Source organism: Eucalyptus grandis, chromosome 8, assembly GCF_016545825.1.
Source record: "Eucalyptus grandis isolate ANBG69807.140 chromosome 8, ASM1654582v1, whole genome shotgun sequence".
NCBI classification, from domain to species: Eukaryota; Viridiplantae; Streptophyta; class Magnoliopsida; order Myrtales; family Myrtaceae; genus Eucalyptus; species Eucalyptus grandis.
In genome coordinates, this window is record NC_052619.1 from 11,150,516 (window position 1) to 11,175,951 (window position 25,436).

A 25,436-nucleotide genomic window follows, 5' to 3' on the forward strand; every position below is an offset into this window, starting at 1 on the left:
AATATCATTCTTAAATTAATCATTTGTATCACTTATTAAAGCAATAATTATTAAAAAGTATATTTCAAATAATTCATTTTTGTTACACAAACGGGGCCGAGATATAACTTTTTTACTGAAAATTTCATAATAAAAATATTTTTAATGAAAATCATTTTAAAAGAAACGTTAGTTTTCATTTGTTTAGTGATTAGGAAAAAGTAATTTCCTTCTTACCAAAAAGGGAAATTGTTTTCCCTTAATCCAAATTTGTCGTTTTTAGTCTTTGGAAAACGCTTTCCATAAATTTATTAGTTTTATGCTGTCCAAACCTGGAAAAAGTCTCTGACCCAGCAGAAAATATCGAAAGGTAGAAAAATAATTTTTCAAGAGATAATTTTTTTTTCAACCTATTACGTGAGGTGATAATGGCGGCTGAGTCATGCTCCTTGGATGAAATGAAAAGCCTGTTTTACCTTAAGGGAAAAACAAAAGCAGCTTTCCAATCAGATGCCATGGCCGAGATCGGCTTCAAAAGAGAAGTCATTAGAAAACCCACCTTTATAGTTATCAGCACCGCAGTTGCATCTCGGCTCGACGTACGTACCGCGCCCCGCGCCCTCTTCGCCTATATTATATACCAACTTGAGTGGAACCTTCCATGAGTCCTCCTCCTCGTCTTCTCTCTCTCTCTCTCTCTCTCTCTGCTAACCTCCTCCGTACTTTCTCTCTCTTTGGGTAAAGGAATGTCTGGCGTTGCAAACTGAATTCGAGGCCTTTTTCGCCTGGTCCTTTGCGATTCGAGGGAAAGGGTTCCCTTCCTTTCTTTATTCTTTCTTGGGTTTGACGAAAGTTTCGGTTTTTAGCTCCTCGTTTTGAGTTAAAAAAGGCAGCAAAGACGCCAGCTTTCTTGCTGTACACCTGCGTGGGGGACTTCTTCATTTGGGAAGTGGAAAAGGGTAAGGTGTAAATGATTGTGATTTGGTCCTCCGATTCGCGAAAACTTGCGTTGCTTTGTTCTCGTTTGAGATACTGTTGAATTTCTCCAGGAACGCCGAAAAAGGAAGGTTTTTTCGAGCTGCTAATTCGAATGCAGATTCTGAAATTTTGCTTTGCAATGTTGTCAGGAGCTGATCAAATATGTGTCGCTTTGCTTTCCCGCTAACTTTAGGATATGAGTGACTTGGGTTCTGTTTAACTGGCGAATCTGGAGTGATTAGCTGAATTTCGGGGGGGCTCTTTTTCTTGAATTTGCATTGTTGGGTACCGTCCAATTCTTCTCATTGATCGAGTTTGAGCAAAGTCGAGAAAAGGGCAATGGTGCTTTGATTGTTTCTTGCTTGTTTGGATGGGGCATGATTGGAGATGCTTTACTCGCAAGTGTTGTTGAGATTGGGTTTGGGTTGCCTTCTGTTTCTTTTCTTTTAAGACATCGTCGAGAATGCTGACTCTTCTTGGACTTGACTTCTTTGGCTTTCACATTTTGCTCGTGACGAAACTTTAATGGCTGAGGAATGGGCGGCTTGTGGTGAATTTGTTCATGCTTTTGGTTCAAGTTGGGAGTCACGTATAACTGTCATACTTCATGCCTTTCTTGTGATCTTTTACCACTGTACGAGCTCTTTTTGTTTCCTTTTTCAGGTTTTTAGCTATATTTGAGGAGCGAATTTAATGTCCAGAAATTGCTGGAAGTGTTGACCCATCATTTGAACTATTAATAAGGACAAGGTGAGATAATTTAGATGCAGCTTTATTTGGTATATATACATATGAGAGAGAGAGAGAGAGAGAGAGAGAGAGAGAGAGAGAGAGAGAGAGAGAGAGAGAGTCCTAATTTGGAATCGGTGGACTCAGCTCGTGAGTAGCTGTTGTTTATGCCTGAATTTTTTTTCCTTTTTTTTGGTGATAGATAACCTACTACTCCTGCTTTAATGGTTGGAGAATTAATTGCTCATCTTCATGGCTTGCTGTCTGTATATTGTTCATTTTCTTCTGAGGCTCATAATTCATTTAATTTATGAAGTGTTTCTGGTGGCGATGCTCTTGCATTTACAATAACATGCAGATACTTGTAGATGCCTTGGTAAATTCGTCTCTCTGATTATGAATGATATTGAATTGACAGTCGAATAAGTCTCGGAAAAATGGGATGCCTGGTCTCTACGCCAAAAGATTCCGGTGGCATCAGAAGGATTCCAGGAAACATTGGCGAAATTTCTGTATATGTCCCTGGTCTACGAATCCCCAAGCCCGTTGATTTTTCTCAGTCGCTTGGGAACCACTTGTCCAGAAACTTGGTCGAACGGTTATCTGCCCTTAGGACTCGTATAGTTGTGATGGCTGGCCAGGAAGCTCCAACAATCACAAGAACGAGGAGAAAAAGTGCCACCCAACATGGTAAGTTGTAGCAAATTTATAGCTAGCTTCGCTTGATTATTAGTTACTATGAGCCCAATGTTTTATATGTGAATGAATTGGCCACAGGAGGTTCGACATTGGCTGATCTTCTTCAGGCTCTTGAAGATTACTTGCCTGTTCTTTTGGGATTAGTTAAAGACGGTAAAGCATATCTTTTATTTTTATTTCTTATTTCTGTACTGTATGTTTACATGATGAAGAATCTAAATCTTTTCTATCTATGATGGTGAAGGGAGTCTGTTACAACACAAAGTGTCATTTGTTTGGATAAATCAGGAGGATGACGCGGAGGTAGGAGAAGCAACATGCTCTTTTACTGGTTTTTCTTCGTGTTGGTTATAGCATATAAATGATCTTTCTTTCTTTTTCAGGAAACAGCCATATCTAATGCCTGGTACGAGGTTCTGTCAGTGCTACACTTGATGGCAATGTTAGCGTTATCTCAGGCCAACTTACTGCTCCTTCCAAGAACATCTGCTGATGGTCACCATGCCAAAGTTTCAGAAGGTAGGTCTTTTAAGAGGCCTTCCTCTTCCGTCATGCACCACAGCCTCTAAAGGAATTAAATAATAAGGCACCTTAAATTAGAAGTTTAGGAAAGAATTAGCTAATCAGCTAATAATAAGGCACCTTAAATGAGAACATAGGTTTAAGTTTGCAAAAGTGATCTAAATAAGCTGACCATTAACTAATTTCCAATGTGTTCTTATGATAATTGGTGCTTCAGAAAATTATGAATTGATGAGTGGGTTTTGGATGGTGATACTTGTTGGGGGATGGTATCCATAGTCTTTTCTCCATCTTTTGGAATGGCATAAGATAGTCATGGCACATTAAGGCACTTCTGAAATCAGAAGTGCATTTGCAAAAGAGATCTGGCAAATTTCCAACCTTCAAGCTGTTCATTCGCTAAAATTCTTGACAGCCCCTGCTTTTGCATGAAAAGAAGGATAGTAGTTGATATATGGACTTAATGACATCTTGTCGGAAGTAGTAGTATAAATTCCTCATAGCTGTCAATCTAATCAACTCTGAGCTGAGATTGCTGTAGCTGATGCTGTGGAACTAGTAGAAGTCATTTGCATATTAGAGGTGCATTGAATGTTCCACTAAATGACTGATGGCATGAGAAATATAAATTTGGAGCAAAATTCGCATGTTTGATTCAATGATAAGCTAGACGAATGAAACAAGTGCGAAATGCGTTAAGTTACTGGAGAAGAAAGAGTATAGTTGTGTAATGGAAAGAGGAAGGTAGGCAGTAAAAAATCAAATTCTTCACAGATGCAGAGCCCATTGTATCAAAGGAGAAGGTAAAAGAAGAATTTGATGACTTATAATGCAATTCAATATTACCTCTTAGAACTTGGATTAATGGATTGATACTAGAGTGAAAGATAGAATGAAATCCTTTGATGTTTCTTTTTCCTCCCTAATATGACTGCTGCTATGTACACCTCTGCTCAGCATATGTTCATCCAGTAGCTCTGGTCTTGTTCTTAATTTTATCAGCTCTCTCTCTCTCTCTCTCTCTCTCTATAGAAAACAGGCGAGCTTCCGTTGACATATTTTTGAAGGCAGCAGGGTATCTGGATTGTGCTGTTCGGCATGTCCTTCCACAGTTATTGATTGAACTCAGGTTTGCAATATCTGTAATATTGTTGTGACATGCTTATGCTGGGTGTACAATTCATCTTGTAATTCCCTTGTTGTCTCATATTTACAGGAGAGAATTACCAGTAGACCTTGCAGAAGGGGTTCTTCGAGCACTTTGCCTCCAAGCACTGGGGCAGGTACTCTTCTTATAGCGGATATAGCAATTGATGAACTAATTGTGCCTCTTCCAAACTCATTTATTAGTCAGTGCTTCTCCAAAGATGATCGAGTTAATAATCAATAGGTATAACATCATTTTATAAGACTTTCTTCTAAATTTACCTATATCTTCTGTGCAATTTTCTTTATACTTCTTTCTTATATTGAAGGAAGATGGAGGTGTTAACTATTGCTTAATATGAAAATCCAAAAAGAATCACTCTCTGTATATTCTTGATCCTTTCAAGATTTTCCTTTGGGCTTCCAAATTATTAGTTAATATTTGGAGAATTCAGTGAGGAAGTAATCTTTTAGATATTTGAGAGTTGGCATAATCACATATCTTTATTCCTACTGGAGTTCTACATTTTATATTTTATGATATTAATTGAAGCAATTGAAAATCATTTCGGAAATGGCTTTTCTTTTGAAGTTCATTTCATAGTTTCTCCCACACTAATCATAGTTGGGAATTTTCTCTCCGATGTTTGACATAGGGTGCGGATGTCCAACTTGGAATGGCAATTGATAGCACAAAAGCCACCCTGGCAGTCAAACGTAGGCTTGCTTGTGAGATGGTAAAGTACTGGCAGCAGGTATACATCAAATCTCGTCTTATAAAATTAGACCACATGTCACCCATGAATCTGATTCAAGACTCAGTTTTATAATGGATGGTGAAAAGGTTTCTGCATTTTGTTTGACTTTTATTGGCTTGGATAAGGTGTCTTTTGATTTGTATGCTGGAACTCCTCTTTCAGTGCAGATAACGTGTGCATTGTTCACTATAGCTGAAAACATAATTATGTCCAAGAACAACCACTCTAGTGTGTTGCATTGTATCTGGTTTGTTCTTGCTTGGAGTACTTTTATTCATCTTCTGTCCAGTAGTTCTGTGGTGAATCACTTGAGCATCTCCATGCATGCTGAGATGTGTCCAAAGCATCCTGGTATTGTGGTAAAGTGAAATGGAACGGCAAAGACTCCCCTACCGTTTCTTTTCAAAGTCTGAACTTGAATAATGGAAATGCAATTAGTTATTTAAGCGCTTCAACAACAATGAATTGTGTAATATGCTGTTGATGTCCTATATTAAAAATACTGTTATTTGTAATTCTACATACCTATGGAGTATGCACATTCATGTACAAGAATATCAATTCCACATGCTTCATATGCATCTGTTCATATTAGTCGTGTGTATTTTAATATGTATAGTCCAAAATAATAGGTAAATAGGTCTTTCTATCCTTATTCCGTCAGTGAGTAACAAGGAAACAGAAAATAGGTCTGCGTTGGTAGATCATCCAGTGCATTCGGCCTGTCACTGGTCATCTTTTAAGATAGGTTGTTTCGTCCATGTATCTATAATCCTATTGGCAACTGTTGATGTACCTTGAGGAACCTGGTTTTTGAATTTATATGTTTGCAGTTTTCCTTAAAAACTAACAAGTTTTTCCTTGACGCTCATGTTATGTCACCTATGTGCTATTAAAATAACTTCATTTGTTATTAATCTTTAATGAGAAATTGATTGCTCTGCACGTCTTCCTTTATAGGCTCAAGATAACCTAATGAACCTTCCTTTGACAAATGGTTGGGCAGAAAAGCATCGTCTTTATGTAAAGTGGAAATATAATGAAGCTAAGGTATGACAAGATGTTTCATTCGCTGTTTACTTTTCTCCTGAACTCAGGATACGTTTTCTGAATTTCTAAATGTAATTACCTCATTGGTGGTCTCTTTATCATTCTTGAAAGACATGACATTTAGGTTTGCATATATGATTAACTCTGCATGGTGATTGGCAACATATAATCAGTACACTGAAGAATTTATCAAGTGAGAGAAACCGAAGTCCTGGATTGAAAATTTTCTTCTGAGTTGAGGATGATAAGCTAATGGGAAAATCAATTTCTACATTGCAAATTTTCACATTATACTGATCACTGTCTGATTGTTGCGGTTTGAGCGAGTTACATAAGACGAGTGACGTCGTACTTGATTTACTATCATAGTAAAAGGAAATTTTGACAGCATGGAGAAGTGGGAATTTCAGTTTTGTAGTGATGGCATTTTTCACATGTTAACTGACTTAATATAGCAATAATAGAAGTTGGATCCAAAGAATGATTTGGCTTGTGATGACTCTTTGAGGAGGATTAATGTTCCAATAATCATACACATGTGCATCATTGTGAACGTGGAAAGAAACTCACTCTGTTTCCAATAATTTGTCCTTGGCCTGGTGAACCAGTCACGTTCTCATGGAGAAATTTCAACTCCTATTCAATTCTTCTAATGAAAAACCATAGATGCAGAATGGAAGATGTAATCATGCTGTATCTACTATATGAGTGGACAGGCAGGACGAGCATGTTTTATTAGCTACAATAGCAGCACTAGAAATATTGAATGGGAAAAATAAGATAATGGACTTGCAAATATGGATGTAATTATTCCATGAAGACTTGCTGGTCATCGCTAAATTGAGGAGTAACAGAGCTTAATTCCCATGCAGCATTTTCTGATTTTTAGTCTAATTGGTAAATGATTGCTTATATAACATTTGTGCATCAGCAATAGAGCCACGCTATTCCTAAAATCTATTCAATCAGGCTGCAGCATATTACTACCACGGCCTGATTCTGGACGAGGGAAACACGGAGAAGTCTCATGGAATGGCAGTAGCTGCTTTACAAGCGGCAGATGAATATCTGAAGGAAAGCAAGAAGGTCTCAGAGGCATTTAATGCGACTCCTCCTCTTTCAAGGTAATCTGGTTAAGCATTTTCCCTTTTCCTTTCAAAGCATTAGCTAGTTAGTTTTAATTGATTGGCTTGCCAGTATCTAATTTTCATATGGATGTCAGTTTCTACGAACTTTTAGTCCTTTTTTTGCCTCAAACCAAATAAATTAGGATGGTATAGAACATACGGATATGTCCTCATTCCTGTATTTGCTTCAGTAGTGCAGGAAAGATGCGTTTTAGGCGAGTTGGTTTTTTTATTTTTATTTTCCGGCAAGCAGATCTGGGTTAGTGCGCAGTAGGGAATTTTGACTTCCCTTGGTAGAGAGGTAGACCGTGTATCTGCTAGTTGTAGATATTTTTTTAACTTGCTTCTTGGTTATTATCTCCATGCAGAATGGAGACTCTCATGAATAAAGTTTATTGTCTCTGCGTAGAAACTGAGAACTCGTACTCCTGTCATGCTGACGTTCTCTGCTTGCAGGAACCCACCACTATGGGGAACCATGAAGTTTCTCTGTGAAAAAGTTCCAAAAGACACATGGAACAAGGTTCGGATAAACCGTGATCTCTACACTAACGAAAGGTAAAGATTTGCTACTCTGACTTAAGACTAAATCTGAGTTTTGCATTTCCATTCAATTCTAATAAAAGCAGCAGGTGAATGATTTCACTGACGACTTTCTTGTTGTCATTCACGACAGGGTTATGGAGACTGCACCTACATTGCCTGACTTTGCCTTGGCCTTGAAACCCGACGACTATCAACTCCCTCCCGTGGATAACTGCTGGAACGAGACTAATGTCAACGGGGGGCACTTAGGCCCTGGCCAACTCCAGAGCGACGCAAGATGATGTTGTATTTAAATCTCGGAAAATACAAAGATACATGGGGCGCAAATTCATGGAAAGGCCCTTAACGAGAAAGTCGGTGCTTTTCTCCCCAGTTTTCCCTCTGTGCCGGTTTGTTTCTCTTATCGCCGTGATCTACTCTCGTTATAGGGCTCATTGTACAAGTAACTATCGTGTGTAATTCCTCCCTGGTTGAAAATAAACGGTTTTTCTTTTAATGCTTATAATAAAAATGTTTACAAATAATGCTTGTCATACGTTCCCGTGCCTCCGTTTTGCTATTCAATGTCAAGTGGTGCTTCTTTTTCTTTCTGATTGCGTGGAATGTACAAGCCTCTCGTCTCCGTTTGTCCCCATAAATATACGCAAAATTAACAAAAAAAAACAACCATGTCCCTGTACATGATACGTGTTATTCATACACGGTGACAGCCTCACAAGATGACTTCTAAAGTTACTTTCGGTAGGAAGCACATGATTCGAATATAGGATCATTCACACGGGACCAGCCACTTGCTACTTAGATTATCTTTCTTTGCCAGGATGAACAGATTTCTATTCCTTATGTAGAAATATGCTCAATTACTTTCCCAGTAGGGAGAAACGAAAGCGATCCTGCTGTGACCTTTCTTTCTTTCTTTTCTTTTTCTGGTTCTTCGCGTGTTCATGTAAAGGTCGTTTCTTTTCTGTTTTCCCGGCAACATTATTTGTAAAATGATGGAGAGTATCTATCAAAGACCAAAACTTTCATCCCTCAGCCTATCAGCTTTAGGTGCAGGGGACAATTGGCGTTATAACAAATCCCAAATCATTCACAATCGTTATGTAGAATCATCTAGCAACAAAAATCCAATATCAATTAAAAAGACAACATGAAGGGAAAGTTTCCCTTCATTTCTTGTTCCCCATTCGATTCTGTTAAAGGCCCTGCAAGGAGATGATTCATGGAAAGAAGCCAGCCCATGTAACAGAGGGTAGTAAGGAGTATCAGCTCCCCCCATCCAGTTCTTCGTAGGTTACACAGCCAACGAGGTTTCACCTTCCCTAAGATCTTTCTGGACTTAACATTTTGATCTCATTTTCGCTAGCTCCATTTTCACCATCTTCTTCAGCCTTCTCCTTTTGCTTCTCCTGCTCCTCTGCACCAAGAGACCCCGAATTCATGTAAATAAATATGATCATAAACCACGGTATGTCATTTACGAAAGCACAAGAATAAAAGGGGAGAAAAATGTTTGCATTATGCACCTAGTAATCGCTTACTGACAGAACTTTATATTTTATCAGTTCACAATTTACGCCAATATGCCTAAGAGTACTCTCAGAGTAATATCTAGAAAGTAGAAACTGAGAAAAGGAGCCATGCTGGTTCAAAGAGAAGGTATCTGTTGTCATTTGCTGTACGGATATGCATGTTGATGCCTTGATAACCATTAGGAAACGATAGAGATCCTTAGAGAAGCATACATAATCAGTTGTAGACAATTCCAACATACAAGGTTCCATCTTTATACCCATTGAGTTCCTATCATTAAGGCACTTTAACGACTGAAGATGAATAGCTTATCCCACAGAAATTTAGAATAGCATACCTATCAATTTGCACTTTTTTGCAAGAAATTTAAATGAAGAATTCCATGACGATACACTGCAGAGGCTACATTCTCTCTCCCCTTCTATGGAAAATAAGCATCTTGTCAACAGATTCACCAACCATCATGTGAAAGAAGATTAAAAGAGCCGGCCTATTTGGAAGGACAGATGCTTTTGCCCCCATGAGAGCAAGCTCTCATGCAATTACTTCTACTTTCTATAGGGAGAGGTAAATCAAATCCTTTTTGCACTCTAACAGGTTGTGGACAGAAATATCCCCTTCTAGAACCATGGCCTGATTGAAATTTTTCTTCGACAATAATACCAAATCATCCAGTCTTTTCTTCTTCAAACACATCATAAACAAAAGACAATACTAGAGCTGCAAACCCAGTGTGGCAGGAAGACAAAAAGATGAATAAAATTAGAACTAAGCCTAGCCATTAAAAGGTGTGGCATCTGGCAGGCTTAACTTGATTTGCACTTCTATTTGGTAGGAGGCACAAAAGATGATATTATTGAATTCTTTTTCACTCTCCAGGCAGTGCTTAGCACCATGACTGTTAATCAACTTCTAGACCTTCAGTGGAGACAAATAAAAGATGTTTCATCCACCAGAAAAGAAGATTGAAAGATACTTACGGACAATCTTATACATTGCCTTCTGTGTGCGTCTTTCAAGCTTATCGAGCTTCTTCTGGACATCTCTCCTTAAGTCCCAGTTAGGTTTTTTCGGAGCAATGTTTATAAATGGGTCCTACAGAATATCCAAAATGAGAAATTAATATTTTAAAGCACCATGGGAAAGCTGGAACAAGTGCTACAGTCAATCAAACCAAAGCCCACCTTCTTTTCAGCTGGAGGAGGTTCTGTTGCAACAGGATCTTCAAATTTTGGTAGAACAGGTGGTGCAACCTTTCCCTCCTGAAGTTGCTTATCATGAGGAACATAGTTTCGGAATTTCATGCTAGGGTTTCTGCACCAAATTCAAGCATCCTAGTTAAAGCAAGAGCCGAACTAAGCACATATGCCGGTATTAGGGGCATGAATGATAACAGTAAACAGACAATGTGCTCCCTCTTTGAATTATTTCTTCATGAGAATTCTATCGAGTTGGTACACCAGACTGAAAACGATCAGGTGTGAAAATTCACCGGAACTTTTAATATCATACACAGATCTTTCTGCTAATTCCTAATACTTCCAAGGTGGAAGAAAGTATCTAGGGTCGTCAAGGGCTAAGCAATGAAGTTTCCATGAAACAAAAATAAGCCCCAATAAGGATGCAAGAGAACACTGAGGACAAAGGATGCAAGATAAGTTTGTGAACAGCCTATAACAAATACCAAATAAAAACAAAATATGTTGAATTAACCCATTGGACTGCAGCGCAACAGATTCCCATTCTAATGCATTGGTAACACAAGTCCTATGAATGGAAATCCTTAATTTCTCTCTCTCTTTTTCCATCCAGATACGTAACAAGGATATGGTCATCTGGCTCTGGCTAGTAACCCTGAAGTAAACTTCCAAACATGAAGAACATTTAAAGATATAGCAAGGAAAACCCTGAAGCAAAGAAATTCGTGAATATCACGAGAATCATCCGCGAAAAGAAAAGAAAGAAGAGGTACAAGGAACACTCACTCCTCTTGGGCGTCATCCTCATCATTCTCATTCTCGCCATCCGACTTATCATCAGCTTGAGCAGCAGAATCCTCGCTGGGGGCATTGAGCAGCTCCTGAGCAGCTCTGAGAGCCCTCAGCCTCTCTCGCCTCGCGGCAACGGCTTGCTCGATCGAGTCATCTTCCTCACCCATCTCCCTCACCTACACAAATCAAAAGGGGCCATAAACACAAGCACCGCCGACAATTCAAGAACATCTCCGTGGCTACCGCCACGCAACTTCGCCGGAACTTGAAAACGACGCCGAATTCACAACCTCCATCCCTCCCGCGGAATTACACAAAAAACCCACGACCCCAGAAACGCTGGCGCTTATGGGCGACCAGTCCCGCGCGTCGACAGACCAGCCGCCAAAAAACCAACTTGAAGCCGGTTCCGTAGCGAGGCCACGGCTCGGGGAAAAGGGTCGCCGGCGTTTAGCGAGTTGGAGAAGAAGCGGTGTCGCGGCGATACGAGCTTAAAGGACGAATCTTTGCGACTGAAAATTGAAGGGTTGGCGAGACGAGACGAGACGAGACTGACCTTGGGTTTCGAGAGGACGAAGGGGGAAGGTTCCGATGCTCGGCGACGGCGGACGGTTGTCCCAGGTGGGCGGTATGGAGGTTCCGGCGAGCTGGAGCAGGCGGAAGGATTTTCGCACCAGTCTTCTATCCCGGAGCTTCCCTTCCCCCTCTCAGCAGCGTCTCGAGCATCCCGGTCCAAAAAAAAAAAAAAAATTAAAAAAGTAAAAGAAAATACCAATTTTTTTTTAATACCAAACTGTTTTTTCATTAAAAAAATACGGTTTTTTTTCGAAAACATACCACATTTATGTAAAGTAATAAAGGTTAATATTTCTTTCCTTTCTCCATGTTAAAAACAGATGGAAAAAGGGACATTAGTAATAACTAAAGGTGAATTTTGCATTTTGATCTCTTTTTTATATATGAAAATTACTTGAATAGAGCACAAAACATGCATCGAATTTTCCTTTTTCGGTGAAGTCCATATGTAGATTTACATAATTTTTTTTATGTATATCTGAAAAAGTACATAAAAATACATTTTATTTTTCACTTAAGTTGAAGTGAACAAAGGTCCATTTTTTTTTTCTCTCTACTCTACGTACATTGAAATATAAGGTATGTTTATTTCACAAAAATAAATTATTTCAAAAATACTTTCTTAAAAATAATCGTTTATATTACTTACAAAAATGAATGAATAAAAACATTTAGTTGTATATTGTTGTTGATAATTAATATTTTTCATGAATTAATTATTTCAAGCGATATAAATATGATTTTTAAGAAAATATTTTCTAAATCATTTATTTTTTCGCAAAACAAATGGAATCCAAATACTTGTTGGGAAGTATTCATTGGTCCACCAAACACAGAAACAATATCACGAAAACGTAGTACACATAACACCGAATATTTATTGTTACAATAATAGGTTTAATGTAGATATCACATAGGTCAATTAGCGACCGAAGTCTCATTGATTATTTATTTTTCTTAGTATGAACATTGGCATGTCCATAAGCAAATATTAAGATAAAATTGGATCTAACTCAGGATATAATACCTTCTTTTAACTTTGGAAAATCTATTTTCATCATAACTTTCGTTTTTTATGACAAAACTTTGCACATTGCTTCCGCCTACGCGCCATCTCTCTCTTGCCAGTTTAATTTTTAATTTTTACTTTTTTCTCGTAATTGGTGTTTCTAAATTTGCCACTTCTTTCCTTTCAAGTCCAAGAAGAAGAAGGAAGCACGAGTCATGACGGCTTTACCTTCACAAGCTCTACAATTTATCCCGAATCCAAGCAACAATACAACATAATGAAGATTCGATCAGGAGAAATCGGGACGACAGGATGGAAATCGGACTGCAATTATTTTATTTCGATATCGATGAAAGAATTATATCTCTCTATATGTGTACAATGCGCGTGCAGGTATGTGTTGCCTTTTGCTTTTCGATCTAAGTACTCGGAAACAAACAAACAAACGATGACAATCATATAGAGGAAGATCATAGACTCAAAGTTTCAACCTGTAACTACAGTCACTCGCCTTGATGCTGGCCAGATTGTTGGTACTCAGACTATCCACCACCAACAGGCACTTTCCCAGAATCCTCACCTTCCTCAGCTTCAACCTCCCGACCTTGACCGTGACCGGAGCGTCGACATTCAGACTCAGTGGTATCTGCCCCGTCCGTTGCTGCTCCTGAAGTGCATTCATCAATGTGCTCCCAGACTTCGTCTTGCCGCTCAACCAGACGCTGAGCTCAGTAACGTTCTTGTGACCTTGGTAAAATATGGGCAAGGAACCTTGGCATAACTTGTCATTCTCGTACCAAACGGCTAGCCACCCACCCTTCTCGTAGTATATACCAATCCTTTTGTTCGGATTGTTGGCCTTGATCTGGACTTCAAACTTCGCGTAAAGGGTCAAGTCGATGTTGAGCCTCAGGTTGGTTATCCTCAACTTCTGTATCGAATAATTCGGAAGTTTCGGCTGGAATATGGCATAGAGGATCGCGGCCATGGCCCCGACCACAAGTAGTAGGACCACCAGGAGGCAAATTGTCCAGCACAAGCACCTGCAGAAGCAGCTTCTGGTTCTCGGCGGCCGGGAGGGGATGATGATGGGACGACCCTGATGGTGAAGAGGGCTAGTGGCCTTGTCGGAAGCTGGGGCGCCAGGAGGCACAAGAGGCACGGTGGGTGGTGATTCCAAATCTGCAACCAGGTGAATCTTCTGTTGGTCCGCCATGGCCGGCTGCTGCTTCTCTGGGGTCATGCAAGTTTTGCCCCATACTCTGTTTCTGCTTCTAAGTGGGGGAGTATATATATTGTCAAGTTCTTCTGCTCATTGGGACTTGTCTGAAATGGTTTTCCCTCTATTGGAGAAGTTGCAATCCAATAGGAGAGCTCCAACAGGTATCTATCCTCAACTGTATTGTACCAATAAAATCACATACTAGAACCAGGATGTTTTGGAGGTAGTTGAGCTTCTCATCTGTTTGAACTGTTTGTGCAAGTGACATGTAGGAATCAATGCCGGTTTTGGTTCTTAAATTCCAGGCAATCAGGGCTCTCTCAATCACCCTAAGCCAGTGAAATTTATGTGTACGATCTTGACGTGTCCAATAACAGAGGACCATACTGAATCTTCCAGGAAAACGATTGTCGCGAACAGACTTACCTAGACGGACCTGAACCGTTAAATTTTGCCGGCCTCCCGCATCTGATGACTCAGATCACTGGGAGGACCGAGTCTTGGCAAGAATTTATCTAACATTTCTTTCGTCTACCTTGTGATTAAATTGATCCTAGGTTCTTGGGAATATTCTTGCGTTTGCATAAGACAGTTCCAATCGTGTCTATCTCACTGGTCAACTGAAAAAAGAGCGAATTCAACTGCATATATATGGTCCCATGTGCTTATCAAAGTTAAGAAGGTGAGCTACCCACGTTAGAGCTATGACAATTGATGTTGTACATTGACAACGTGCGTCTAGTGTTGCAAAATTTCTTGGGAAGCAATATAACTCTGAGTGATTATGGGCCAAAATATCGAAGGATTCTAATTCGGATGAATACAAAAATGGGTCTCAAGAGCAATATTTAACTCACAATCAGAGAGACGTTTTTAACAATAATCGATGGCAGCTGGTTCCATCGAGTTCTGAGCACCATGAATTATCAGACAATTTCTCCAGGGACTTGCACCGTTTTTGGTTATTTCTTATTTGCCCCAACATAAAAGAAAAGAATTAGGGCTGTTTGTTTGGGTTCTTTTTTTTGTTTTTGTTCTCCGGAACACAATTTCTGCTCTTTTGTTTGAAGGCAAAAAAAAGAATGTAAACGCATTTATTTTCCGAAACAAAATCTAATTTTTTTTTTTTTTTTTGTTTCTAAAACAAATTTGGAACAAACAAAGTAAGTGAAAAACAAACTTGTTTTTTTGTTCCCGAAATAATTTTTCTTTCTCTTATTTATTTATTTATTTTTCTTTGGCCCATGTCGCGCCTCGATCATGGCCGACAACTAGCCGTCGAGGGCCAGCGACCTTGTTGGGCCACCGTCAGGCGACACCGACCTGGTGATGGCCCAACGAGGCTGAGCCTCGTCAGTGGTTGGGCAAGCTCGGCCTCGCCTTGGCTTCTTCTTTTTCTTTGGCCGATTGTTAACCTCGGCCATGGCCGACAACTGGCTATCGAGGGCTAGCGATGCCGATGGCTGGCCGTTGAGGGCCGACGACCTTGCCGGCCACCTTGCTAGGGCGACGCCGACTGGGCAAAGTGGCCGCGAGGCCAAGCCTAGTTGGTGGTTGGGCGAGCTCGAGCTTGCCCAACCAAGGCAAGGCCGATCTCGCGTCGGACGGCAAGCCTCGCCATTGCTAAGCGAGGCTGCCGGCCATTGGCCAAGGTCGGCGACCAGGAAAAGAAAAAAAAAAAAAAAGAAAAAATATTAAAAATTAAAATAAAAAAATTATACAAATTTAGCAAACGTGTTTTTGTTTTTTTTTTTTTTTTTCTATTCCAGAACAAAATTTTGTGCGGTTACCAAACGCGTTATTCTGTTAAAAAATTGTTCCAGGAACAAAAATAGTTTTTCTATTTTTATTCCCTAGAACGATTTTTGAATGAAACGTTACCAATCGCTCTCTTAGTATACACTACAGGGGGAGAGAGGGAGGGAGAGAGAGAGAGACTAATTCAGTCATAATGTGGCCAAAGGAGGAGCAGCAGCGGCCACTGCCTCCACTGTTGCCGCCAGTTACACAATTGCCAGAACATGGATGCAACTCAGCATAAACTCATACTTGGCCACTTCGATACCATGGCCGGGTTATCATTTATCAGTTAGATCGATACAAGGGGCCATGACCACGGACCAATCTCACATTTAGAATTTCCACAAACTAGCAGAAGAACAGCTTATTTTTTTTTTCAAGAAATTAAACAATGCCGCCGTTTGTTCACAACAGATACAAAATGTCCATGGATAATTTACTTGATTTCCATGCTATTTCAGCCTGCGTTTACACTATGCAGTGAAGGTATAATGCGATTATTGACCCGACCTTCATTCAATCTCAATCTGTTGAGGGGCATCTTCTTCTGCTTCTTTGGATCCTTCTGCATCAAGCTCCTCCTGAGAAATCCCTGACGCTTCCACTGTTCTGGTAACCCACTCCCTCAGTGGATCTTCATTCAGATCGAGCCTCAGAATACCAGCAAACATCCCACCCATGAAAGCAACCGGTTCCTAAACAGATATAGGTTACAAATAAATAGTGGCAATTGAATTTGAATTTTTATGGAGGAGCAGAGAGCATTCTTACTGACTTAGGAGTCAACTGTTGTAAGTGCTAAAGCTGGAACGGATACAAATTGCAATACAATTTTCCCTTCAAATTTGTGACTTACAACAATCAAGATCTTTTTGGCACATCATAAGATAGACATATAGGAAGCTTGTTTGACTTAAATTTGGTTACACAGTCAAGGATTATTTGGGTTGGTATGGTAATGAAGCCTAAACATATGGCTTTTGTCCCTGATTCTCATTCTAATTCGGCAGAGAGAACTACTAGGGTCCTAGAGTCCCAGGAGTAATACTTTTAAGAGTTTGAAACTCTCCAACGTATATTTTTCATGATCTACCTTAAGACAAATAAGCCTGAGGCCCTTCTATGCACACTTCATAAAATTCCATGATCTGATCAAGTTTCCCCTTTTCCTCTTGATTTTAATAAATGACAAATCCACTTTAACTATTAGACTCGTTACTTTCACAAATAGACTTTACTAGCTCATAATCTCTAACTAGTAGAACCCATAAGACATGCCAGATCTCACAACCCCTTTTTCTTCTTACTTCTTTCTTGAAGCTTACAACCACAAACAGTAAGCCTTGGGAAATCTATAGACGAATCATTGCCTAAAGAAATCCTTACCAGCCTGAGCCCATGATAGATGGTCTGATCATGGAAATTTAACTATGAAGACCCTCTATCTGAGCTTTTATTCTTTGCGTTCTATTGCTTGCATATCAGAATGATGAAGCAGGAACAGTAAGCCTGCTCCCCCTATCTCAGGCTACCCAATACAAATGATTGAAACAACTCGCACAGAAAAGTCCCATCTCAGAGGAACCCCTCCCTTCAAATGATTCTGAAGCCTCAAATAAGTAGTTATTAATTTGTCCCCGCAACACATACACATCAACAAGTCCCAATCCAACAAGTGTTAATTTTCAACTTTCTTTAAGCTCTTGCAGACGCAGCAATTCAGTTCACGTTGGGTTAATGTTTTAGCAATGCCCAAAAATGCACCTCGTCTAGCAATAGCAGATCAATCTTTTGAACTTGTTTGGCGGAAAAAAGCAAATCTTGGAAGAGGTAAGATGTTTGGCATGCTAATAGCTCTTATAGGAAACCCCAGAAAATCATCAAAACTTCTGCACCTACAGAGAAGGCTCTCAAGAAAAATCAAACACCCCACTTTCAAATCCTTTAAGTTAGAGCCCCTTGATTCCTCTTAACCATGTCTAATCTCATATATGCTACCAAGTTCTAGACCATGCAGCTTCAATGTTGGCACATCATCCAGTTAGCTCAACAAAAACAATTGCCGCTTAAATCCTAAAGCTCTCTAATTGTCCATCCCAAGACCCAATAGCAACCGCCAAGCATTAGGCCACAGCGCAAGAATCAAGTTAATCAAGGAGTACCTTGAGAGCTTCTCTAATGATGCGCTCTTCCGTGGGATTGAAGAAAAACGCCCGGACTCCGTTCCCACGGTAGTCACCGTGCCTTCTGCCGAAGACCCTCTTCTCTGCACTGAAAAATAGAGACCGCGACGGCGGGTTGAGTCTCGTACGGTCCCCCAAATCGGGTTTCCTCAACTTCTGCTGCTGACGGATCCAAGAATCGATTAGAACGAACAGCGCGCACGAGAGTCACGAATTGTGCTCAGAGAGAGAGAGAGGGAGGACGAACCGGTGCAAACGTAGGAGAGTTGAAGAGGAGAGACATGTTCGAGCGCGCTGCGGCGTCGGAGCTGCTTCTCGAAACGGCGGTCGCGGCGGAGGACGGACGGACGGACTGAGAATCCGGAGTGTTCGCCGGAGAAGAAGATGCGTGTCGCCGTCGGGCTGGGGCTGGGGCTCGAGCCTGCTTTAAGTTGATAGAATTTCGTGGGTAATTTGATTGCTTCCTTAAAAATGGCAAGGCATGCATTTTTTGTGATTTCCATGATATTAGAATTTCTTTCTCTCTTACAGAGCATATAAATTAATGTATCTAGAGATTTAGGGGTAGCTATTTACATTTCAATACAGCCGATACATAATTCATTAACTCAAAAAAAAAAAAAAAAGCATGTAAAAAGAAGTTCCTCGCCAAGCCGATTGGTAGGTGAGCTCGAATTCAAAAATAAATAACTAAACTGTCAATAAGAATGATGGTCTTTTCTTTTTATGAGAAAAGAGGAATGATGCACAAAACTGTTGAGACTTTTTTAAAATAAATTGGTATGCTGCATTAATTTTCAGCAAATTTTATGGATGACTTTTCTCCCTCACAATTTGTCTGGACAAAAAATGAACACCCTCCCTCCTCGTACGACAAGACGGCAGCGAGCTACCGACGGGCCGGGCCGAACCCAACGGAAGAGGCCCGAGGAGGGCGGTTCGGTTCGGACAGTTCGGGCTTCCAACGGGCCTTCTCCTGCAACCTCCTCGTATCACCGCCGATCCCTGTAAAATCTAGAAGATTCATTGGTAGCCTGAGGCTTCCTTCCCTTCCGTGTTCTTCCAGCTCTCGAAAATTCCCCCAGCTCTCTCTCTCTCTCTCTCTCTCGCTCGCTCGCTCCCTCTGCCCTGCAGATTTCGCTTTGATTTCGATCGCTCGGGTGTTGCTGTCGCTGTCGTCGGCGGTGGAGCGACTAGGGTTGTTCGGTGGGGTCCCGTGGGTGCTCGCCGTTTCTGCCGCGAAATTTATGGCCGGAAGGGAAGTCCGCGAGTACACCAACCTCAGCGATCCCAAAGGTAGGATCTTCGAGTTCTTCGTGTCGATTTCTCTCCCTCCCTCTCTCTCTCTGGTTTGGTTTGTGGAGATTCGTGGGGGCTGAAATGGGATTCTGGGTCGTGTCGTGATTTGCGGAACAGATAAGAAATGGGGGAAGGGGAAGGACAAAATAGACGACGAGGACATCACGTTCCAGCGCATGGTCGCCAAGGTTAGCCCCATCCATCTCCCGCCCCACCCTGTCTCCTGTCTCTTCTGAACCTGATCGAGCTTGAGTCTTGTTTGGTGCGTGTGTTGCATGGTAGCGCCTGGCCTCCATGGTGCTTGGAACGGGTAGATTATATCAATGGTTCAATTTGGGTTAGCTTTTCTGGTGGGATAATGTTCTTAGGATGTTACTTAAAATATAGATGACGATGGGATTAAATGAAAGAAAAGTTCCCGTGGACTGAAGTGTGTTGTGCCCGAGAAGCTGCACATTGGGATTGTGTCCTAGGCTAGGAACTTGGGTTCCTCTGTTCATATGTTCTGGACTAAGACGGGTCTGCAGAAATTTTACGTGATTGTCGTTTTACAGTGATCATGCCTGTGGCATTGATGTAAGAATACGTGCATCAGCTCTTGGTTAATTTTGTTCTAGAACATGGAAATGTACTAGTTAGTGTAATTTACGTTCGGGCACTGACTTGATAGATTATAAAGACTGTTTTTTTAGTTAGCGGGTCGAGAACAGGAGTCTGTTTCGCCATATAATTTTACTTCAGTCCCGATCTCCATTAAGCATTTGCATTAGGATGGTTTTCTGATAACATGCCCGGGCAGGGATCTTGGCCTTTACCGGGTGGCTGATACAAGCAGATGCAAGAGGTTGCTGGAGAACGTGGAGGTTACCTTCATGGACGAGGAGGTAGGCATAGTTGTAGACAAACTTTCGCTGCGGTGCACCCAGTGAAGTGATGGGAAAGCTCATTCCTGGGTTTTTCACAGTTTTATCTCTTTCCTTTTTTCTTTCTGCCTTTACTTTCTAGAACTTTGTTTGGGCTTCATTGTGCAGCCCTGGACAGTGATGATCTGCTATATCTCAAGGAACAAATGGAAGCTGAGGAGGATGCAGAACGCCTTCTACGCCGCACTGAAAAACGAGCATTTGCTGCATTTAAAATATCCTTCAATGTTTGGGTTCTCTTTTGTTTTTGGGTGAAAGTTTGATGCATTTATGATGGAGCATTGAGATTGGTGAGGTCAATATTGTGAAGATGATGCTTTTTTTTAGGTTTACATTGCATTTGAAGGAGTGTACTTCACTGTCGATATTGGCTAACAAGATTAGTCTAGTTTTTATGCAAATATGGTAATAGTGCAATGAAAATTTCCATACTTGTGCTCTTTGGGATTGGACTTTGTATGAGGCTTTCATGGGATATTGTGCATGATTCTACCTAGGTGTTCTGGGGTTTTTATGTTTTTGGCTCTTCTTTGGTGGCCGGTCATTGTAGTTTAATGTAAAGGCAATCTAGCTGTGTGATCTCAGTTTTATAGTTACAAAGTCATATTTGCTGGAACAAAGTATACGTATTGGGTTAATTGTTTCTTCTGGCATGCGCATTGAAAATTTTGTTTGGGATCTCTTTATTGTATTGTTATGATTAGGTTGCCACCTAAGTGATCTTGATTGGGAGAACAGAGAACTGATGGTCAACTTTGTTGATGTTAGAAGCCTTGATTGGGATAGTTTTTTTGACATTGATGCATGAATTCTTGGCTTTAAAATGTGTCCAAATGTTTCTCTGTCATTGTTCTGATAACGTATAGATGTAGAGGTCATTAAAAGAGGAAGAATGGGAGCCCTGTCACAGTGCTTTCATCGAGTTTTTTACTTAATTGAAGGACACAGAGCTGCGAGTTTAGCAGATTCATCTCCTGCATCCGTGCCTTTGCCTCTTCGTGTTGAACCAAAGCCAAAGAGTGGGATCAGGTATTGTCTCTTTTCAGTGCACGTGCAAGGTTGGAATGTTCAGGTTTCTTCCTCTTCTTAACAGTTTTAACTGACCATCTATTGCAGGCAGCAAGTTCTCCTCAAGAAAGTTGTCGAAATCAAGCCTAAGCGGCAAAAGGTTTCTAGCCCACCAAATGCGAATCAGGCAACCGCCATATACAATGATCATGTGACTTCCGAATCGAAGGCTGACCAGGTGAAGAAGCATCCCACGCCAACAGAAGCAGAGGATAAAACTGAATCGGAAAATCCTGTAAAAAGCTTGCTGGGCATAGCATATGAAAGTTCTGACGACGAGGAATGATCGAAGAATGAAGAGTGGATGCATATGTGCAGTTCTGCATGCTCAGTTTTGATGTTTACTCGAAGTAGGAAATGTAGTACAAGACATCGAATTTGGTTCGAGTGTATCGTTTGGCACTAATATATTACATTGCTTTGAAAGCTTACCAAATTTCCTCGGTCTGCCTCCTGGTGCAAATGTCTTAGAAAGAGTATAGAAAAGACTTTTTGTGATCGATTCATTGTAGAAACTTGAAATTGCCAATCTGACGCGTGTTTTGACAGCATTTCTCTTTACGATGAGAGGACCGGGATTTCGTTTAAGTTCAACTCACTTTCGTTTTCGATGATAATTTCTTCTACGGATCCAAGTCTAACTAAGTTTTTCGCAAGAATGGGACGATGTCCTTTCAAAAGCTCATGATCCAGTTGTAATTTCGGAGCTCGGCTTTGGAGATTTGGTTAGTAAAGAAATGAGATCCCAGGCATGAATCTCTGCTTTAACTTCATGAATTCCAATAGTGGCTCAGAGAAATGTGCGCGTCAATGCGAGAATACAATGCTTGAAGTTGAAATGAAAGTCACTTATTCCAATACAAAACATGCATTAACTGGTACACAATATTACTGCAATCTAACTTAGTATCGTCTTCCTTCTGCTTCTTTTTCCCTATCACAGAACCCAAAAACTCTCAACATTATTATTCCACCAGCAACCGTACATATATATTCCCTATTAATGGCTTTATCTCTACCGGCGGCAGACTACTCCACGTCCATTGCTGAACCTGCTGGTGCACTCCATTGCGTTTGCCGACTCCAATGCCAACGGCTTCGCCTCTGCAGACAACGCGGCCTCTGGGTTGAAGATGCAGTACTGACAGTCCGTGGACACGAGAGAGGACGTCCTGTACTTGTTCTCACCTCCCATGATCGGCATCGCGACTCCTCTCTTCACCGGGTTCTGGAAATCGGGCCTGTAGGTCTGCCCCAGCACGCCCTCCAGCTGCTCCGAGAGATCAAAGAACCTGAACTGCACCTCCAAGTGCGCAAAGCAGTCGTCCGCGGGAATTTGATAATTGTGGATCCTGTCATCTTCCTTGGTGATGGGCACTACGGTCACGGAAAGTTCCAGGACGCCAGGAAGAGTTACAGTGATGGCATTGTGGTTAGCAGTCCGCTCCACTGAGAGAGGGCTATTCGGAGCCGACCAGCTCGAGAGGTGACCGTCAGCGATGTGGACCAGCTGGTCGTCGTAGGTGAAAGCGAGCTGGTCAACTTTGTTGTCCCATTGGGCGACCTTTTTGGCGGAGAGAGTGAAGGTGTGGTGGTTGAACCTCAGGCCTAGGGCTTGGATCCATGTGTTGTCGCGCTTCCTTCCCTCAGGGCGGCGGCCGATGAATCGGGCATTGATTTGAAGGTTCTGGTCAGAGACAAGAGCGAAGTGGCTGTTGGTCTCTCCATGGAAGTAGAAGACTATACCGTCGCCTCCAATGAATCTTGGGTCGCCGCATGCAGAGCCTACTCCATTGCAGTTGGCAGTGCGGTCTGCAATTATAACACCAGCAATGGTTCACATGGCGTAATCATGTTGCATTACTACCTAGTGCACTAGAATTTTTTTCAGATTATTCATTATTATTCAAGAAGATCTTCGACTGCATATATAATATATATGCATGAATCATTCAATGCTATGAACGGGCCTCTTAAGGAGAAGTCTATACAGCTTCTCTGCATGGAAATGCAAGTTGAGAGAGAGAGAGAGAGAGAGAGAGAGAGAGAGTTTTGAGAGACATACTCTTGCAAGTGGCTTCACATTTGGGGGTGTTGCAGTCAATGACACAGGCCTTGGCAGTTGGGTCAGCAGGCTTGAAGGCTGGGCACTGCTGTGGGCAGGTGATGTTCTGGGCAAAGCACTTGGTGAACGGGTCATTGCATTGGACCGACTGGGGTGGGAACACCTTCCCGGCCACAGCTGAGGGTGGAGGTGGGGCTGGCCCAGCCAGCGGCGGAGGTGGTGAGGGGTTGCCATAGAGGTCAGCGTTGCTGAGGGCAATGGAGCTCAACAACAAGAGAAGGGTCATGAACATTGGAGTACTATGGGCTTCCATGACTAACCTAGACAGTGTTTCTTGGCAACACTAAGGGTTAGTGGAAGGCCTGAAGAAACTTGCTTGTCTATGCCACTTATTTATAGAGAGGGGAAAGAGAGAAAGAAGTTAGGGTTTGACATATCGAAAGGAGAAAAAATAATGTCATAAATGAAGTAAGCTGGAAAATCTTGGATCTGTTGAATTGAATTGAATTGGAAGTAGCAACCGGGGTTCGAAATTCCATCCGCATTGACTATCGAGGATGGAAATCGGCATACAATGTCTTATCTCAAGTACACACAGCTCTTCACTCTCGAGCAGTACAACCCCCCATGTGCAGTCATGAGGATTTTGCATGTGTAATTAACTTATTATTATCTGCTTATTAACTGCACAGGACGAGCCAGAAGACCAAGAAGAGCGTGCTTAGCCCCAGTCAACTTTAAGGATAATATAAAATCCGGAAATGAGAAGACGGGCCAAGGACGGTGCTATTTCGCACCGTGTGCTGTCAACCCTGTGATTCATTTCATCTCAGTAAGTCCAAACACACGTAAAAATATACATACGGTAGCTGAGTCGTTCAGAATACATGGGTCAACTGCTACATGAAGGAGGGTCTTCGTAGAAGATGCATGGATGAAGACGTGGGTTGTGATCTGTGAAGCTAGAGAAGCTCAGTTGATTGGCTCATTGTACGTAGAATCAACGTAAAGGATCGACCGAAAAGGGGCTGAAATTTCTTGTTCAAAATCTTGTATTCTACGGTTCGGGTGTAGAACAGCATCGTTTCTTTGAGTTTTGTGTCGAGAAGGCAGCATCTAGTGCTCTCTTGATTTGCGGTGCACGCAATTTGGTTGCGTAATGATCTTTCTTGAAACATGTAAGTTGAACTCAATTTTTTCAGCTGAAATGGTAAGCTATCCCAAATATGAGATTAAATTTACTTCCATGAGGTGACTTTAGTGACTAAAGGATATTCATAAAAGTTTAAACTGATAGGTGGAGGGAGATCACATCAATATAAGAAAATTTAAGATCCGTTATCAAGCAAAATGGAACAAGATTTCAATAATATCAAGGCAATGTAGCGGTGCTGTTAAACTATTGATCCAATTTCTAGAAACTTCAAGATTGATATTAGCTAAAAAAGTCAAGAAAAATCCTTAAGAAAATCTAGCTTAGGTGGCAAAAGAAAAGTGTAGAAGGTAGAAATCTCTAAAAGAAGAATGGATAAACTACAATCTAGAATTTCTTAAAAGAAGCCTAAGTGGACAATATTCCACATAAATCTAGAATGTTGTATTTAATCCCTATAAATAGGAAAGAGCGGGGAGCATAGCAAACCAACAAATGTAAGCAAGCTTCCCTTTGTACTATAATCAATAATAAAAAAGTTCTTTTTTTTTGTTCCCTTGTACTCTCTTCTAACACTCCATTGCACACACATTAACACACGCTTCTGCAAACATCGACGGTGGTATCAGAGCCACGTTTTTGGTTGGTATTGGGTGTTTGTCCTACCTACCCATTCCTAAAACTACCCTTTCCAAATACCCAATAACTAAACCATGACCAACTCTACCTCATCCTCATTTCCCATCCCCATTTTTGATGGGAACAACTATGATTTTTGGAGCATAAAAATGACTACATTCTTGATGACTCAAGACTTGTGGGACATCGTGGAAAAATGTTGCAAGGCTCCGCAAGAAGGTGCAAGTGTTTCAAAGAATCAACTACAAAAGGATGCAAGGACACTATACTTTATCCAGCAAGCACCCTCAGAAACCGTATTTCCAAGAATAATTGGAGCAAGGACTGCAAAGGGGGCTTGAGAAATACTACGAGAAGATTTTCAAGGATTGGAAAAGATACGCACTATTCGCCTTCAAATTCTGAGAAGAGATTTTGAGAATTCTAAAATGAAAAATTATG

General features: G+C 41.1%; 6 protein-coding genes across 8 annotated transcripts; 2 read left to right on the forward strand and 4 right to left on the reverse strand.

Annotated features, from left to right (window-relative positions):
• Positions 1 to 836: 836 nt before the first annotated feature.
• Positions 837 to 8,058, forward strand: LOC104456436. 2 transcript variants are annotated; one of them, XM_010071230.3, is made up of 13 exons: positions 837 to 938; positions 1,621 to 1,707; positions 2,105 to 2,376; positions 2,464 to 2,538; positions 2,630 to 2,688; positions 2,769 to 2,904; positions 3,940 to 4,036; positions 4,124 to 4,190; positions 4,710 to 4,808; positions 5,772 to 5,861; positions 6,831 to 6,985; positions 7,445 to 7,546; positions 7,665 to 8,058. In XM_010071230.3, exons 3-13 carry the CDS (start codon positions 2,124 to 2,126, stop codon positions 7,813 to 7,815), a joined length of 1,284 nt encoding a protein of 427 aa, XP_010069532.1. In that variant the 5' UTR covers positions 837 to 938; positions 1,621 to 1,707; positions 2,105 to 2,123; the 3' UTR covers positions 7,816 to 8,058. The 2 variants fall into 2 exon arrangements, with proteins under 2 accessions (XP_010069532.1, XP_010069533.1); XM_010071231.3 differs by lacking the exon at positions 1,621 to 1,707 and having other exon boundaries at positions 854 to 938.
• Positions 8,059 to 8,557: 499 nt separating this feature from the next.
• LOC104456438 (coiled-coil domain-containing protein 12) lies at positions 8,558 to 11,776 on the reverse strand. Its single transcript, XM_010071234.3, has 5 exons — positions 11,615 to 11,776; positions 11,053 to 11,234; positions 10,252 to 10,381; positions 10,048 to 10,162; positions 8,558 to 8,951 (listed from the first exon to the last, which is right to left on the reverse strand). Exons 2-5 carry the CDS (start codon positions 11,223 to 11,225, stop codon positions 8,857 to 8,859), a joined length of 513 nt encoding a protein of 170 aa, XP_010069536.2. The 5' UTR covers positions 11,226 to 11,234; positions 11,615 to 11,776; the 3' UTR covers positions 8,558 to 8,856.
• A 1,345-nt stretch (positions 11,777 to 13,121) lies between these two features.
• LOC120286961 (NDR1/HIN1-like protein 6) lies at positions 13,122 to 13,859 on the reverse strand. Its single transcript, XM_039299576.1, has one exon. The coding sequence runs from the start codon at positions 13,857 to 13,859 to the stop codon at positions 13,122 to 13,124; it is 738 nt and encodes a 245-aa protein (XP_039155510.1).
• A 2,038-nt stretch (positions 13,860 to 15,897) lies between these two features.
• On the reverse strand, positions 15,898 to 18,282 carry LOC120286751 (UPF0426 protein At1g28150, chloroplastic-like). 2 transcript variants are annotated; one of them, XM_039299214.1, is made up of 3 exons: positions 18,096 to 18,282; positions 17,828 to 18,010; positions 15,898 to 16,360 (listed from the first exon to the last, which is right to left on the reverse strand). In XM_039299214.1, exons 1-3 carry the CDS (start codon positions 18,129 to 18,131, stop codon positions 16,178 to 16,180), a joined length of 402 nt encoding a protein of 133 aa, XP_039155148.1. In that variant the 5' UTR covers positions 18,132 to 18,282; the 3' UTR covers positions 15,898 to 16,177. The 2 variants fall into 2 exon arrangements, with proteins under 2 accessions (XP_039155148.1, XP_039155149.1); XM_039299215.1 differs by having other exon boundaries at positions 17,828 to 18,007; positions 18,096 to 18,280.
• A 591-nt stretch (positions 18,283 to 18,873) lies between these two features.
• Positions 18,874 to 21,686, forward strand: LOC104456441. The gene is made up of 6 exons (XM_010071238.3): positions 18,874 to 19,144; positions 19,265 to 19,335; positions 19,983 to 20,031; positions 20,179 to 20,285; positions 21,017 to 21,099; positions 21,187 to 21,686. Exons 1-6 carry the CDS (start codon positions 19,096 to 19,098, stop codon positions 21,422 to 21,424), a joined length of 597 nt encoding a protein of 198 aa, XP_010069540.2. The 5' UTR covers positions 18,874 to 19,095; the 3' UTR covers positions 21,425 to 21,686.
• Positions 21,687 to 21,965: 279 nt separating this feature from the next.
• Positions 21,966 to 23,565, reverse strand: LOC120287712. Its single transcript, XM_039300972.1, has 2 exons — positions 23,204 to 23,565; positions 21,966 to 22,950 (listed from the first exon to the last, which is right to left on the reverse strand). Exons 1-2 carry the CDS (start codon positions 23,514 to 23,516, stop codon positions 22,154 to 22,156), a joined length of 1,110 nt encoding a protein of 369 aa, XP_039156906.1. The 5' UTR covers positions 23,517 to 23,565; the 3' UTR covers positions 21,966 to 22,153.
• Between the last annotated feature and the right edge of the window lie 1,871 nt (positions 23,566 to 25,436).

Bases quoted from the DNA above. Each gene is read 5' to 3' on its own strand.
- LOC104456436 (XM_010071230.3), top strand. From the start codon at position 2,124: ATGGGATGCCTGGTCTCTACGCCAAAAGATTCCGGTGGCATCAGAAGG. The intron at 2,539-2,629 runs GTAAAGCATATC...ATGATGGTGAAG, and splicing joins TTTGGGATTAGTTAAAGACG to GGAGTCTGTTACAACACAAA. The intron at 2,905-3,939 runs GTAGGTCTTTTA...CTCTCTCTATAG, and splicing joins CCATGCCAAAGTTTCAGAAG to AAAACAGGCGAGCTTCCGTT.
- LOC104456438 (XM_010071234.3), bottom strand. From the start codon at position 11,225: ATGGGTGAGGAAGATGACTCGATCGAGCAAGCCGTTGCCGCGAGGCGA. The intron at 10,163-10,251 runs GTGGGCTTTGGT...GATATTCTGTAG, and splicing joins CTCCTCCAGCTGAAAAGAAG to GACCCATTTATAAACATTGC. The intron at 8,952-10,047 runs GTAAGTATCTTT...CTCTTGGTGCAG, and splicing joins GGCAATGTATAAGATTGTCC to AGGAGCAGGAGAAGCAAAAG.
- LOC120286961 (XM_039299576.1), bottom strand. From the start codon at position 13,859: ATGGCGGACCAACAGAAGATTCACCTGGTTGCAGATTTGGAATCACCA.
- LOC120286751 (XM_039299214.1), bottom strand. From the start codon at position 18,131: ATGTCTCTCCTCTTCAACTCTCCTACGTTTGCACCG. The intron at 18,011-18,095 runs GTTCGTCCTCCC...TGGATCCGTCAG, and splicing joins ACTCTCCTACGTTTGCACCG to CAGCAGAAGTTGAGGAAACC. The intron at 16,361-17,827 runs GTACTCCTTGAT...ATATCTGTTTAG, and splicing joins TCATTAGAGAAGCTCTCAAG to GAACCGGTTGCTTTCATGGG.
- LOC104456441 (XM_010071238.3), top strand. From the start codon at position 19,096: ATGGCCGGAAGGGAAGTCCGCGAGTACACCAACCTCAGCGATCCCAAA. The intron at 19,336-19,982 runs GTTAGCCCCATC...TGATACAAGCAG, and splicing joins TCCAGCGCATGGTCGCCAAG to ATGCAAGAGGTTGCTGGAGA. The intron at 20,286-21,016 runs ATATCCTTCAAT...ATTGAAGGACAC, and splicing joins GAGCATTTGCTGCATTTAAA to AGAGCTGCGAGTTTAGCAGA.
- LOC120287712 (XM_039300972.1), bottom strand. From the start codon at position 23,516: ATGGAAGCCCATAGTACTCCAATGTTCATGACCCTTCTCTTGTTGTTG. The intron at 22,951-23,203 runs GTATGTCTCTCA...TTATAATTGCAG, and splicing joins ATGTGAAGCCACTTGCAAGA to ACCGCACTGCCAACTGCAAT.